A 15474-nucleotide genomic window follows, 5' to 3' on the forward strand; every position below is an offset into this window, starting at 1 on the left:
TGAAGCAAATAGACACATTAGAACAGAGTAGAATGAAAAACATTATAGCTGTGGTCAAACTAAATTTTACTTTGTGAAACAGGATCCAAGCACTAATGTGAATGTGTGTGTGTGTGTGTGTGTGTGTTTGTGTGTGTGTATATTTGATAATACAAAAATGTATGTGTTAATGGAGTCTGAGGGCAATACAGAGTGTGTGCTATGTTCCAAGAAGTGAGGCTCCCGAAAAGAGGTACTTAGAGGGAAGAGAATGATGGGTTCAGCTGTAGAGTGTTAGACTGGCCCTGTGTAGGAGCTGGCATGGGGGATAAGCAGGAGTTTCTTAGAGAGTGGAGAACTTGCAGAAGTGCCTCAGGGTCTGGAGTAGCATCGCTCTGGTTGTGCGTTAGGCCTGCTAAAGCAAATGCCAGCTGTGTATGGGGTGCTAGACAGGCATGGGGTCCAGGGGTAGAGAAATCTTAATATCAAGCCAAGAAATCTGAGCTTCATTCTTGAGAGTAATAAAGAGACACTTATTGATGGATGATTTTTTAAGCAGGCATGGCATTTAATCAATGGCCAGTACCATGTTTCTTACCAACAGTGAGGAGGTATTCCCATAACATGCCAGGTAAGAGATGTCACAGGATAAAGGAGTGGCAGGGCCTTGGGAGTCTGGGTCTTTCTACAGACCACATAAAGGTTTTGGTTTTTTTTTTTTTTTTAATTTTATGTGTGAGTGTTTTGCCTGCATGTATGTCTGTACACCATGTATGTGCTTAGTGCCCAAAGAAGTCAGAACCAGGTACTGGGCTTCCAGTAATTGGGAATGATTGTGCTAGGAACTGAATCCAGGTCCTCTGTTCTTAACCACTAGCATCTCTTAACCATCTCTCATCTATTTATGATGAGCACTGAGCGCTGGAGTGGTGCCAGGGTCTCTCGTGAAGCGTTACAATCATTGTGAGGCACTGCTGGCTGACTCCGGATCCTGACAGAGGCGGGCCTCGTGCTGATGGCACCAGAGGCCAACTTTTTAAAACCCTGAATTTGAAAACTCTATTGGCTTGGAGCACAAGAATAAAGACTAATTAAGCTAATAGAATCTCCCCCCGTTGTTCTCTGCTTAATAGTTCCATCTCTCTGAGCTCGCTGTCAGCTCAGTGGAAGGGAGTTTCTAAGTAACTTAATATTTTTTTTCAGAACTCACTGCTTCCACAAACAATCTAAAGTCTTCCCTCCAGCCCCATGACTCTGTGCTCTGAGCTATTTATTTTAATTAGCTTTATATTGTATATCTAACATGAGCCAAAAAAGAAAACCCATGAAGAGTTGCCCATTAGCCAGTAACAGAGCCCTGGAACAAATCACCCCCAAACAATGGATTATTGGGAATTGTAATCAAAGGGGAGGTGAGCTCCCTGCTAAAGGGGGAAGAGCTTTGCATCTCAGGGAGGAGGCACCCTCCTGCTTGCAGAGGGTGGGGGTGGGCTATGGAGAGAGCAGCTTCAAATCTAGACTTCCTGGGCCAGAGCACCAGTTGAATGCTGGGTTTGAACATTTTTTACCTTCATGCTTTACCCTTGATGAAGCCTGGTCCAAAATGTCCCATTGAACACTACATTTGACTTTGATGTGAAAACTGGTTCTCCAAACATACACAACACTCAGTGGCCTGCAAAGTGGTCATCGTTCCAGGGCAGGGACATAGCCCTGCATCCCCAAACTTCCATGTTATCGCAACCTGGTGACCTAGGAGTCAAGAACACAAAACCCAGAGCCAGACCTTGCAATATTCGTATTCTTGCCTCCCCGTGTGCCTCGGTTTCCTCCTCTATAGATAGAGGATGAGCACAACGACTGAACAGCAAGTGTATCTTGTCCATTAGACTCAGCTAGAAGAGCACCTGGGCAGGCAAGCACATGCCGTGTAAGTGCCAGCTATTGTTGAAATGCAAAAGCTGCTATTGGAGAAGAGCATGGGGCGCACATGGGAAATGATGGAAGTAGGGACGGAAATTGTTTGTTGTGCTAAAAGCAGCCAATCTTCAGCCACAACCCAAGACTCACAATTGTAGCAGAGGAATAAAATGAGAAAACATGCACAAAGAGCTGGTCAAAGAGTGTGTCTAAAATGGGTTTTAGCGTGCCTTCCTGTTACTGTATATGCTAAAGCCCCTTGTGCAATTTTCATATAAATGACTCATGCAAGCTTTCAGACATGCATTGTGTTTTCACGTCCAGGGGAGCTAAGGAGTGTGGACCTTATCCTGCAGGTCCCAGGGAGCCAGGCAGGGTTTTTAAGGAGAGAGAGGGGCCTGACTTTCAGTGGTTGGCATCTTCTCTAGGGAACGCCTACCGAGAATGCTTGGGGAATGGGACGTGGGCCTCAAGGATCAACTACTCACACTGTGAACCCATTTTGGATGACAAGGTGAGTGACCCTGTTTTCCCCCACCCAGGACCTCATGGAGTTTTAGGACTCAGACTGAGCACAAAGAACCGTACTGGCAACAGAACCAGTCTTTGTGTTACCCAGACCCTCTTTTCTGTATTGCCTGCTCCCCATGGGGTCCCCCTCCAGGAGAGCTTGAGCTGGTGGCATGAAACTTGGGGAGGGTACAGCCATGCAGTCAGTGCTCCCTGAGGCTAGTGGGCTCTGTGAGCTCCTTCTTTCCTCTTCCACTGAGCCCTTCCCCCCCTGGTGTTTTGCTTCTACTCTCCCATGGAGAAGTAAGTACAGCCTCATCACCATGGAGAAGCAAATACAACCTCATCAGAACCATCCTGGCAGGAAGCTGGGCCTGCCTGCGCCTTGCCACCCAGAAGTAGTTCTTGCTCTGAAAATGGTTTCAGTGCTGCCAAAGATCTAGCCTCCCTTGCCTTTAGGTGGAGTGCTGTGATCCACCAGGTCCCACATGTGCTAGGCAAACGCCCTTCCTCTGAGCTCCACCTCCAAAGAGCCATGGTTCGCTTCTGACCCATGCTCCATCACCTCACTCACCCAAGGAAGTCTTCCGTTGGTCTGGAGCTCTTCCACAGATAAAGTCCAAGTGCAGAGGCTGAAACATTCGCCCCTTCTGAGCGTGGTGCCACAGAATGTGAGCCCAGGTGTTCCACAGAGGCCTCGGGAGCAGGAGGAGAGCCATATACGCTCGATAGGAAGAAGCTCACTTGACAACGCTCTGTCCCTCCTCTGGGTTCTTACAGCCCCTCCCCCCAGGTCATGACACAAGCAGACTAACACGGATTCCATTTGAGTGTTATTTGTAAATGTTCTACAATGTATATATCATTATCGCTATGCTCAGGGACCAATCCCAACCTACCCCTCTGGGCCTCCCGTAGGTCATTGCTTCTAAGGTAGAAGGGAAGGCTGGCCCCAGAGTATAGATGTCATAGCTAAGGGCCGTCTCTCCCTCACTTACTCTGCCAGCTGGAGTCTGAGCAGAGACTAAACCCATTTGTGGCCCTGTAGAGGCTCAAGTTTTAAATCTGCGTCTATAGCTCCAGGGTATACCAGAATAGACTGTTTCTGCTGGCGGTGGTAGCACACGCCTTTAATCCCAGCACTTGGGAGGCAGAGGCAGGCGAATCCCCGTGAGTTCCAGGCCAACCTGGTCATCAGATTAAGTTTCAGGACAGTCAGAGCTGATACACAAAGAAACCCTGTCTCTAACCACCCTCCCCATCCCACCCCCACCCCCCCCCCAAAAAATTGTCCAAATGTGCCCCTATAAATCCATGGTGGGAGGCCTGGCCACAGCTTATGTGTGTGTTGCTGAGGATGAACCCAGGGCCAAACGTGCTGAACAAGCTCTCCACCACTGATCCTCAGCTCCAGCCCTCTGCTGTCTTTTGTTTTTTGTTTGTTTGTTTGTTTTCTGAGACATTAAGTAGTCCAGGTAGGTCCTCCTAACTCAACCTCTTGAGAAGCTGAATTATAGGTCTGCACCTCCAAGCTTTGGCCATGTATAATAGAGTCACCAGGCGAACAGGGGGAAGATCTAGAAGGCAGGATTGGGGATACTCGGAGACTCTTTGTCCCAAGGCCAGGGCAGAAACGGCTGGGGTGCCGGCCCTACTCCCACATAGCCATGCTTCTGTCTTCCCATGCCTGTCTGTCTGTCCAGCAGAGGAAGTATGACCTGCATTACCATATCGCCCTCATTGTCAACTACCTGGGCCACTGTGTTTCCGTGGTGGCCCTGGTGGCTGCTTTCCTGCTCTTCTTGGTTCTACGGTGAGTCCATCTCCTCCCTGCCTCCTCAGCTTTGTCTCCCACATCCTGGGGCCCTGGGAAGAGTGGACAGAGATGGGGTAAGCCAGCAGGCCCAGCTGGGACCACCGGGGGGGGGGGGGAGACTTGGGCTCTGGTGGAGTCCCACCTCATCCCAGGCAGTCTTTCCCAGCTGTCCTTACCCTGGACCCCAGCCCAAGCCCCAGCCGAACCTGACCCTGGCTGACCCTGGCTGACCCTGGCTGACCCTGGCTGACCCTGACCTGGGCCTCCGCAGGAGTATTCGCTGCCTGCGGAATGTGATCCACTGGAACCTCATCGCCACCTTCATCCTGAGAAACATCACGTGGTTCCTGCTGCAGCTCATCGACCACGAAGTGCACGAGGGTAACGAGGTCAGTGCTGGGCGCCTCAGGCTTGGGGATGCCAGCCTGCTGCCTGACACTTGATAGGCTATCCTGTGTAGTGACCCACCATGGGCCAGGCCTTGGGGGTTGCTCTCCCAGCCAAAACCATCACCCATCCCGCGCCCTCTGCCCTTACTCAGCTTGCAAGGCCAGGGCTGGAGAGATTAATTCCCCTTCCACAGACATGGAAACTGAAGCTCAAAGAGGTGTGAGTATGGGTTTTCCACAGCATGGTCCCACATATGAGGTGTCCACTGTGGATTTGTGTCAACTGTTACTGCACAGTGTCCAAGTTACTGGAAAACCGTGGCCTGGAAGAGGGCCACGCCCAATCTCTGGCTCACCTCACAGTTCTCAGTACATTGTCTGGCTGGCCTGGCCTGGCCATATCTCTCCTCCCTCCCTCTCCCTCCCTCCCTCTCTCCTCCCTCTCCCCTTCCTCCTTCTTCCCTCTCCCCTTCCTCCCTCTGTCCTCCCTCTCTCCCTCTCTCCCTCTCTCCTCTCCCCCCCCTCTGTTTGACCCTGATCACTGCCAGGCTGGTGTAATGAGGTGTCAGGTGCACTCCAGTCCCACTGGTAACTGCACTTAACCTGCAAAAAAAGGGCAGCTTTACTGTATGGATTCACAGTTTCCCACCCACCAACACATTGGAACAAAGGAGACTGCAACTAGATGGACCCAGGATTAGGGCTGGGGCTGTAAGGTAGAGCTATGGGTCAGCAGGCAGCTCAGCCTAAGACCAGTACCCAGGAACCAGATGGCTGGGCGGCACAGGAGGAAGTAGGCAGCCCAGGGAGGAAGTAGACAGCCCAGGGAGGAAGTAGGCAGCCCAGGGCTCCCCTCACCCAGGGACTCTGCCCACATTCTCCGCATGCTAACTTTGACTGGGAAAAAGAAAGACACAGGCTCAGAGGAGCCACCGTGGGAGTCTGGGCCAGTGTCCGTCTTCCCTACGTCCCATGTAATATGCTCGGGGACAGGCTCCTCACTCAGAGGGCCAGGGCCAGAGCCTGCTCTGCGGACAAGCTACACGATAGCCGCCAGGCCACAGTTCCTATTCACGCCTCAGAGCCTTCCTTTCCTCTCACCACCAGGCAAGGTGGCTACCTCGAGGCTTAGAGAAGTGTCCAGATATGTAGAGGCCTCAAAACTAGCAAGTTGTATGCCCCCTCCATAAGCCAGCCCTCAGTACCTCAGTGGCTGTGACCCCACAACACTACTCTTTCTGAATGGTGGCTTGTCTCCCTTACATTGTCTTTTTTTTTTTTTTTTGGTTTTGTTAGTTTTGATTTTGGGTCTTTGAGACAGGATTTCAGATTTCTCTGTGTATCCATGGCTGTCCTAGAACTCCCAAACTCAGAGCTCCACCTGTCTCTGCCTCCCAGGTGCCAGGGGTTAAAGGTGTGCTCCACCAACACCTGGCTTGTTTTCATTCTTCTTAAGCGAACGTCCAAAATCTACCCGAATTGAAACCCAGTCTGACTCTATGTAGCAGAAGGGACCTGAGCCTTGAAAACTGGGCTGGTCAGATTCACCTCTGCCTGCAGAAATCCAACCAGCTTCCCTCTCTAGACTGAAAAAGAGACATCAGACATGGTGGTGTAGGCCTGTAATCTCGGCTACTTGGGAAACTGAGAAAGAGTTTTGCAACTTCCAGGCCAACCAGGTCCACATAGTGAGTTTGCAGCCAGCCTGGGCAATTTAGTGAGACACTGTTACAAAATACAAGCTTTTTTTTTGAATGTCTTAAAAGGCTAGGACTGTAGCTCAGGATGCTTGGGTTCTGTCCCCTAAAGCACCTAAGCAAAGAGACTGAAGAGGCGGGGGGGGGGGGGGGGGGGTGGGAGGGGCTGGGGGGAGAGCTGCCCAGATATGAGGCGGGAGGCTGAGCTACCCTGCTGGGAGTTGGTATTATTCATAGCCCTGTGTCAATGAGCCCCAAAGTGGGACGTCCTCTGCCTCCCCGTGGGACCTGCTCTGCTGCCCCAGCAGCCCCTCACCACCCCACCCCACCCCACATGCAGATCTGGTGCCGCTGCATCACCACCATCTTCAACTACTTTGTGGTCACCAACTTCTTCTGGATGTTTGTGGAGGGCTGCTACCTGCACACAGCCGTCGTCATGACATACTCCACAGAGAACCTGCGCAAGTGGCTCTTCCTCTTCATTGGCTGGTGTGAGGGTCCCTGGGCAGGAGGGCCTCCTGGGAAAGGAGCACTGCTAATAAACCCCACCCCCTTCATCTTGAGGCCAAGGACCGGAACCCAGGCTGCCTTGCTACCCCCCACCCCCACCCCCACCCCGCAGCCCCTGTTTTTTCCCTATGCAGTCTTGGCCACTGTCCCAGTATAGATCTGCCCACCACCCCTGCACCATCTCAGGATACATCTGCTTCCTCTATTCTGCCCCTAAACCCTCCAGAGGTCATCCCAGGAAGTCTTCCTACCCAAGGTGACCAGACGAAAGATCCTTGTTTCTGGCTCCAAAAGGAGCTGGCTCTCCTTGCCCACCGCACCATCCTGTTTGGAGAGGGTGCCTGAGAGGGGGGCAGGATCTGAGACAGGAACCATAGCGTCACAGATGGCCTGTAGTTGGCAGTCCAAACACACAATCCCAGCCCCCTTGTGATCTTCTTTGCGCATCTGTCCACCCTGTGCATCTCATGTCTCTCCTTCCAGGCATCCCCTGCCCTATCATCATTGCCTGGGCAGTTGGCAAACTCTACTATGAGAATGAACAGTAAGTGTGAAAGGACGGTGTAGGGGTTTTGCATTAAGATAGGTCAGCCTTGGCTCTGGCCCAGCCCTGGGTGGGGTGGAATCGCAACCTTAGCCTGAGCAGATCACTCTTTTGTAGTCCTCAGGCAGAAAGAAACAGGTCCACCTCCATGGGTCCTCACACGCCAGGCTCACACATTACATTGGTAGAATTCAATTCAGCCTTCCTTGTATCTGAGACTGGGCTACTGGACCACAGCCCAGATAACAGCGCCTCCCCACGAGATCACAGAGGTTCTGGACCATAGCCCAAATGACAGAGGATCCCCATGAGATCACAGGGGTACTGGACCATAGCCCAAATGACAGCAGTTGCCCATGAGATCACAGGGGCAAGAGATGACAAGTGGAATTTGGGGTGTGGAACAAGAGTAGAAGCACACTCAAGGACCTCAGCAATCAGAAAGGCTCATAAAGACAAAAGCTGCTCAGGAAGTGGAGGGCTGCCTTGGTAGGTGATAAGCTTTCTCTCAAAGGGGCTCTTCAGACAGAGAACAGAGATGCTGGGTGCTCTGAGATGGCTGTCTGAGACCAGCCTGCACTGGGTGACCTCTGAAGTTCAGCACCTGCTGGCAGAGTCAGAAACTTAGCCTCGCCTTTCTTCTGGGTCCCAAAGCATTCCCAGCCGTCAGTGATGCTGGCCAGGCCATAGGCAGCTTTCACTGTGTGTACGAAGCTCAGCTCAAAGACGAAGGGAAGGCTGGGCCAACTTCTACACCTGCTGCTTTGTGCCACGAGTGTCTGGACACAGCCCAGGCCCTGTAAATAACAGGTGGCAGGGGACAGCTCGACCCTAGATCAGTGAAGGGAAGCCAGCTCTTCCTTAGACCCTGTTCTTGCCGCATCTCTAGTCCTGGGCCCCCACAGCCTGCAGCCCTGAGACTGGCCATGGGGGCCAGCCCCACCAGCTACAATGAAAGATAGGGCAGGGCACTGCCTACCAAGGACTGCCCTGGAGGCTGGGCTCAGGAAGGCTCACACCAGAGGGCCTACTTCTGAGTTGAAAATGTCCCCATGGGCACAGCCCAGTAGGCCACCCCAACTGCCCTGTCTTTGCAGGTGCTGGTTTGGCAAGGAACCTGGTGACTTGGTGGACTACATCTACCAGGGCCCCATCATCCTGGTGCTCTTGGTAAGTCCTCTGGGGATTTAAGGGTTGGGGCACTAGGAGCATAGCAGGAAATCCAGCTAGGCAGTGACAAAGACCGGGACTTAGCAGCACCCGTACTGTTCCCGTGCCCTGTACAAGGCTCCCAGTTTCCATCACCACTATGGGCTCTGCCTGGGGCCAACTGCACATGACTCCAGACTTTTGCAAAAATTTGTTTCTTTTTATTTTATGTGCATTGGTGTGTTGCCTACATGTGTGTCTATATGACAGTGTCGGATCCCCTGGAAGCGGAGTTGGGAGCCACTGTGTATGTTCTGGAAATTGAACTCAGGACCTCTGGAGAAGCAGTCAGTGCTCTTAACCACTGGGCCATCTCTCCAGCCCCTGGCTCCAGACTTTGTTTGGTATTTTCTCTGGTCTGACTGATTGGTTTTAGTGCCTTTCCGGCCAGGTACAATGCTGAGACAGGAAGGTGAGCAAGCAACTGGTACAAGCAGAAGGTGTGCTGGCTTCTGTTCGGCACAGAGCTGAGTTCCTCTGCCCCCAGGAACACCCTCTAGGGCCCTGCCCACCGCCCTCAGGCGGGCAGCAGATTCCAGAATGCAGCATAATGAGCAATTGTTCCTAGGCCAGCTCCCCGCCCTTTGCCAAGTGTATTTGCATCTAAGATATAATTGCCACCACATCTTTAATGCACAACAAGCTTTAATTAAGATAGAGTTTAAGTACTGCATTCTGAAAAAAAAGAGCCCATTATATATCATACATTAAAAAAATATAAAAAAAAAAAAGCCCCATAAGAAATTGGCATTTATATAAAATTTATTCCAGGCTTCTGTGTGTGCCAGCTCTCTTAAAGGGCCATGGAGCCTTCAGGAAAACTCACAGGATGCCCTCTTCTTGCACACAACAGGTGCCTAGCGGGCCTGTCTTTGTCTACCATGGCGACAAGTACCATTTATCTCTTCCATTTCCTGACTCTCTCCTTCCTGTGACTGCTGGAGTCACTGGATGCCATCTTTAGAGTGTCCTTGATGGATATCAGCTGAAGATGACTAGAAAGGTTTTCCACCCACCTTTAGGGCTCCACTCACTTGAGAGGCAGAAGCTGGTCTTTGTCAGTGGTGAGGGAAGGATTGTCCTTGGACTGGCAGCTGCAGTGACTCACTCACCCCTGGGTGTGAATGAAAACCTCCCAGCCAGCTGCCAGGAGCTCTTGTGAAGGGATTGGAGCTTTTGATAAACCTGGGACCCAGCCAAGAAGGCTGGCCTGGATGGGAACCAAAAGCTTGGGAATGAGTTCCTGCCTACCACTGTCGCACTGGTAGTGAGGGAACCATAAAGAAGGGAGGAGGGAGCCCAGGTGCCTACTGCCCAAGTTTGCCCACATCTGCGGCTACATACGCCCTTCCAGTTATGCTAGCAGAGGCTTCCAGCACCTGAGCTGAGCCCTTCTGCAGGTTCTGTTTCCCAGAATTTGCAATCCTCACACTTCTGCTCACACACAGGGGAGATGGTACTCCCCAGTGCAGAGATGAACCCAAGGTTACAGACATGACTCATGGAGTCAAGACGCAGGGACCAGCCTCCTGCTTCACCACCCTGCCTGCTTGACCGGCCTGCTTCTCCTGTTCTCTAGAGGCTTCCCGTCATTTACTCTGGATTCTGTGAAGGGAATCTGGTGGTGGAGTCTGTGAGAAGACTGCCCACTGCCTCGTGGTCATTGTGGGAAAAGGATGGTCATTCTTTGCAACTGACACAGGCTCTTTCACCACGACTGTCATGCTGAGTCAATCTTCAAGGCAGACTCTGGTTTTCTGTGCTAGACACCCAAGGAAGCAATAATGTGCCCAGTGATATGCCTTGGGTCACAAAAACACAAGGAATTTGAACCTGGAGACCCACACTTGGAGCCAAGAGTTCACTGGAGATGGTCTTAGGACCTGCACTGGGTGATAACAGCAGAAGGTGCAAGGTCAGGGTTACCACCAAGGCAAACAGCCTTGGAAGAGCTGCATACAAAGATCTTAGACACGTCCCTTTGAGGGTGGGCAGGCTGTCCTATCTATCTGCCCTGGAGCTGGCCTCGGGACTATTAACCCTCCACATCTTCAGTCACTAGCCCAGTGACACAAGAGAAAGCCTCAGGCTGAGCACTGTCCCCTGCAAGTGCTCTCGGGGCCAGAGAACACAGGATAGACATCTAAAGCATGTGACACTTAAGGTCTGACTGACTGATGCTGGGCTTTATAGCTCATGGACAGTGGCTCCTTACTTTACATGCCTCCTGTCAGCCTCCCCACAGTCCTTGGTCATACCTGTTTGTAATGCAGATTCCCCCCATCTGCTCCAACAACATGCCTCATAACATCCAGGGGACTTGGATATGCCCATCTGGAGTCCTGAGTAACGTCAGGTGTGCTGCTGGTAGGGGAAGTGTGCTATCAGGACTTTCTCCCTGTGCTAATCAGCTGTCTGCGCGTAGTAATTCACCTAGTAAGGACCAATCTACCAGGGGCCACAGCTGCTAACCAAGGCCATCTTGAGGGGATCCCGGGCTGTATAGATCCCTGTAGAGCAGACAGGTGTGGTCCTAAAGTAGGTGTGGTGAAGAGAGCTACAAGATGAGTGAGAGCCAAAAGGAGGAGGTGAGTAAAAAATGTGGAGATGACTGCTAAGAACCAGAATAGGGCAGGGAATAGATGTCCCCTAGGCCTGAGGCGGCCAGCTTAAAGATGGCAGAAGGCAAGTCTGAAGCCCACAGAGAGGTGAACCAAGTCACCTGTTCTGTTATCTGGTCTTCTCCCCTACCTCCCTCTTCGTCCCCTCTCAGCCTACAGTGAGGCTCTGACAACAACTCGGCTCCTATGAGCAAGCAACATGCCTTACTCTTACTAAGTACTTTCCCCTCCAGCAAGCTTGGGAGCCTTATGTGGTGGGGCTGCAGAGGCAGCCAGCTGGCTTTGTGCTTTCTCTGCCTTGGATTGTGGTGGCAGGCAGGGCTGTGCCGTGTGCATTACGGGATGAGCAATAGCCTCTTGGTTTGTGGTGTGACCCTGGGGGAACTCCGCCCTCTTGGTACTGTGCCCTCTCACTATAATGCATAACTGCAGCACATATATAGAGGACTAAGATACAGCTGGTGCTCTGGGCTCTCCCTCAGCAGGTCCTGGAGTACTCAAACCCTCCCTGGGGCAGACCTCCAATGAGCTGCTGTACTTGAGAGGGTAGCCAGTTTCTGTCTGCTCACATTTCCTTAAGCCCTGTAGCAGCGGCGTGGGAAGGGGCTGGGGTGAAGGGGCTTCTGAAGCCAGCGCTGCTGTCTGTGGCAAAGCCAACAGGTCCATTGCACCTGGACATCTGTAAATCATGGCTGGTGGTGGGACCTGCCTGTGAAAGAGGAATAGCTGTGCTGTATCTGGGGCTCCACCTGGAATGGCACGAACACCAGATTTCATTATTGGCATCTAGGCATGCATAGCCCCCCCCCCCCCCGCCTGTCCTGTCACAAGAGTGTAGAGAGTGCTCAAATTGTGGGAGTCAAGGCAAGACATTCTCATGTGGTGGCCCGCCTCAGCACCTACAGCCACCTTGAAGGCTCAGGCCCTTTCTAGGCCCGGCACTCACACCTTTGAGTCCCCTGAGGAGACGCAGATGGAATGCAAGTGCCGTGGCTCTGGACCACTAATGTTAGGAGTGCCGAAAGACAAGACTTCTCGGGCAAAGCTTCTTCGGGGAGCTAGACCCACCTGTACTGCTCCAGCAATCTCAAAATCCATCCATGTGGACCACCTTAAGAACATTCCAGGCCGGGTGGGAGTGCCCCGCACAGGAGTTGTTGAGGGAGGGGGTTTCCTGTGGGGGCTTTCAGATGCCCCTCCCTCCTGGGGCTTGTCTTGACCCCCACAAGCAGCTGACCACCATCAGGGGCTGGCTCCTTCACTCAGCACCCCTCTCCTGGTCTGGTCTCTGCCAGCTTCACGCTTTCACCGCTAATGCTGTCACCGCTGTTTTAGTGCCCTTTCTGCAGCCCTTTCTGGGTGAGTCCCTCAGAAAAATGCAGAGCCTCCCCATCTGCAACTAGGCCATACTTCTCTGTGAGCAGGTGCTGGGTCTGCCTGTCCACATGCCTTTCACTGGTGCCTAGCACAGAGGCTGGCATGGTAAGATGATTGTTTGAGTGCAAGAATGGTTAGCTACAACCAAAAGCCAGGTTGAACAAAGTCTGGGTATAGTGGCTCATGGAGGAGCCGGTGTGTTTTGCTTTGGCATGCAGTCTAAGATAGAATACTGAAGAGTTCAGCGTGGGCTGAAGCAGTCAGAGGGCTCCCTGGATAGAGAGGAAGGTGTCTGGGATGAGACTGATGTAGATGCCATACATGATGAGGCTGAGAAACAAGTTTAAAAGGACACAGACCCAGGCGGGGGGGTAGCCTGTTAATCAAAGGAGAGGGTCAGGTCTCCTAGATGCTCCATATAAACCACCTTTCCTGCCTGGCACACCACACAGAACAGGGTCCTGTAGCCAAGGGGTGCTCAGTGACCTCTGGGTGCATGGGTGGGTGGGTGCATGGATGGATGGATGGGTGGGTAGGTGGATGGGTGGGTGGGTAGGTGGATGGATGCATGGATGGGAGGGTGGGTGGATAGATGAATGGATGGATGAGTGAGTGGGTGGATGAGTGAGTGGATGGATGGAAGGATGGATGGATGGATGGATGGATGGATGGATGGATGGATGGATGGATGGGCAAAAACAATGGGTGGACAATCAAATGAAGTGTTTGGTGGGAGGATGGATGGATAGATGGGTGTATGTCTAGTAGGTTAATGTATAGATGAAACATTGGGTAGATAATTGAACAAACTAATTAGTGAACTAGATGATATTTAACACAAGGAAATTATATAGAAATTTGAATATCTCTTTATTCCAACAGTCTCTACTCTCAGAGAGGTCAGAAAGAACCAGAAAAAGACCTAGGCCTTTGTGTTACTTTAGGCTAGGTGAGCCTTTAGAGAAAGCAGGCAACAGGCCATGAGCAGCCTCCTGGAAGGCTTCCCCTCCAACTGTCTGTGGGCTCACTAGGCTGTATACTATATATGCATGTGAGAGAGCGAGAAGGCGGCAGGGAGGTGAGAGTTCGAATCCTCCTGTCCCTCTACCTTCCAGCTTGGGAGATAGGGGCTGCAAGGCTGTTATATGCTCATGTCCCTTATTCCCTGCCTGAAATCTATAGTGTAGGAGGATTAGAAGGACTGGCTCAATCTGCAGAAGCAATGAATTTTTCTAGACAGAGACTGGAGCGAGGACATATGTGTGTGTCCACACATCTGGGACAGCAGACATCCCTAGGCTAATTACGTGTCTCCTAACCTGTGAACACTTTCTGAGGAAAGAGTCCCATCGGGCTTGCACACACTCCCATCCCATTTGCTTGCACTTGGCAGTACATGAAGAAAAATGCAGGCACACGGTGTTCCCAGGTAGACACGCACGCATGGTCGCACAAGATGCACTCTGAAACAAGCACATACGGACAATCATACAGGGCAACACACACAGAACGACAGCACAGCCGTGGGGACAGCTGACCAATTTACCGACCCTTGAGATCCCCTCAGAGACCAAGAGACCCTGGGGATCCACAGGGACCCAGGTAACATGAAGCTGACTCAGGAGCCAGCAGACCCATGGCAGTGAGACGTGGGAGCACCTTGGTTCTGAGGGAAAGCACAAACGAAGATAAATGAGTCCCTTTTCTAAAGCTGCCGGGCAGCCCATTCATCTTCCTCGCCTGAGGGTGTCTGACAGCTTAGGAGTGTGCCTAGGAGCAGAAGTGGTAGCGATTAGCCACTCCATCTGGACCATGTTTCTCCCCCCTACCCCCCCCCCCGGGGCAAAGCTTAAAGGACCTTTGGCCAACCTAGAGCTGGTGACAGTTTGAGGGCCTCTGAGGTCTTCCATCGCTAAGTAGGGACCCCGTGACCGAGAGAAGACAGATGGATCCGAGATCTGGGGTGTGGTTCTCTTGGAGCAGGGCATAGATTGGGGCTCTCGGGAGGGAACTTCTCCCACCCACCGCTTTTACTCGCTGCCTGGGCCACCAGTGGAGATCAGGACCTGGAGTCAATGGGTGCCTCCTGCCCTGGCTAGGAAAGAGCTGGGTGGCCAAAGCAGGGGCTCGGTGCTGGGTGGGGCCTGCAGGGGGGCAGGTGTCCGGGATTTGGGAAGGACTTCTGCTTCTTAGTCATCCCCACAGACCTTCCCTTGCCCCTATCTGCTTTCTTCCAGATCAATTTTATATTTCTCTTCAATATCGTCAGGATCCTGATGACAAAATTGCGAGCATCCACCACTTCCGAGACAATCCAGTACAGGTACGGGAATGCCTGGATGCCTGACCGTCAGGCAGGGAAGAAGCAAGAAGGTCCTCTCCCCAGAGCCCTTGGAGTCCTCACCCTAGAGCTTGCTTGAGCTCCCAGAAGCCAAGCAGGGAGCCCACCTCCCCACCTGAGTGACTCATTTGTCACTGCCGGCTTGCTTCCCCATCCAGGAAGGCAGTGAAGGCCACCCTGGTCCTCCTCCCACTGCTGGGTATCACCTATATGCTCTTCTTTGTCAACCCCGGTGAGGACGACCTGTCACAGATTGTGTTCATCTATTTCAACTCTTTCCTGCAATCCTTTCAGGTAGGCACCCCAGCGACAGTGCAGTTCCCAGGGATGCTCAGACGGGGCCTGCACGCTAGGATCAGTTATTCGAGAATGAAACACAAATGCTGGCATGATCAGAACCCCACTGGGCCTCAGATGCTGACCAGGCCGCCCTGGTTATGTCATCCCCATCCCAGGGTTAAGATGTGTTAGCACTTTTTCTTTCTTTTTTTTTTTTTTATAGACAGGGTTTCTCTGTGTAATCGGAGCCTATCCTGGCACTCGATCTGTAGACCAGGC

At 52.2% G+C, this 15474-nt stretch overlaps 1 protein-coding gene across 1 annotated transcript in view; it reads left to right on the top strand.

Moving 5' to 3' along the window:
* Positions 1 to 15474, top strand: part of Crhr2 (corticotropin releasing hormone receptor 2) — a 28027-nt gene that overhangs the window by 10658 nt on the left and 1895 nt on the right. Inside the window, exons 3-10 of the mRNA XM_051203083.1 lie at positions 2328 to 2413; positions 4113 to 4222; positions 4497 to 4614; positions 6652 to 6805; positions 7308 to 7368; positions 8466 to 8538; positions 14813 to 14898; positions 15075 to 15210. Coding sequence (XP_051059040.1) covers positions 2328 to 2413; positions 4113 to 4222; positions 4497 to 4614; positions 6652 to 6805; positions 7308 to 7368; positions 8466 to 8538; positions 14813 to 14898; positions 15075 to 15210 — 824 coding nt within the window. The remainder of the gene's footprint in view (positions 1 to 2327; positions 2414 to 4112; positions 4223 to 4496; positions 4615 to 6651; positions 6806 to 7307; positions 7369 to 8465; positions 8539 to 14812; positions 14899 to 15074; positions 15211 to 15474) is intronic.

Source organism: Phodopus roborovskii, unplaced genomic scaffold (assembly GCF_943737965.1).
Source record: "Phodopus roborovskii unplaced genomic scaffold, PHOROB, whole genome shotgun sequence".
Taxonomy (NCBI): domain Eukaryota; kingdom Metazoa; phylum Chordata; class Mammalia; order Rodentia; family Cricetidae; genus Phodopus; species Phodopus roborovskii.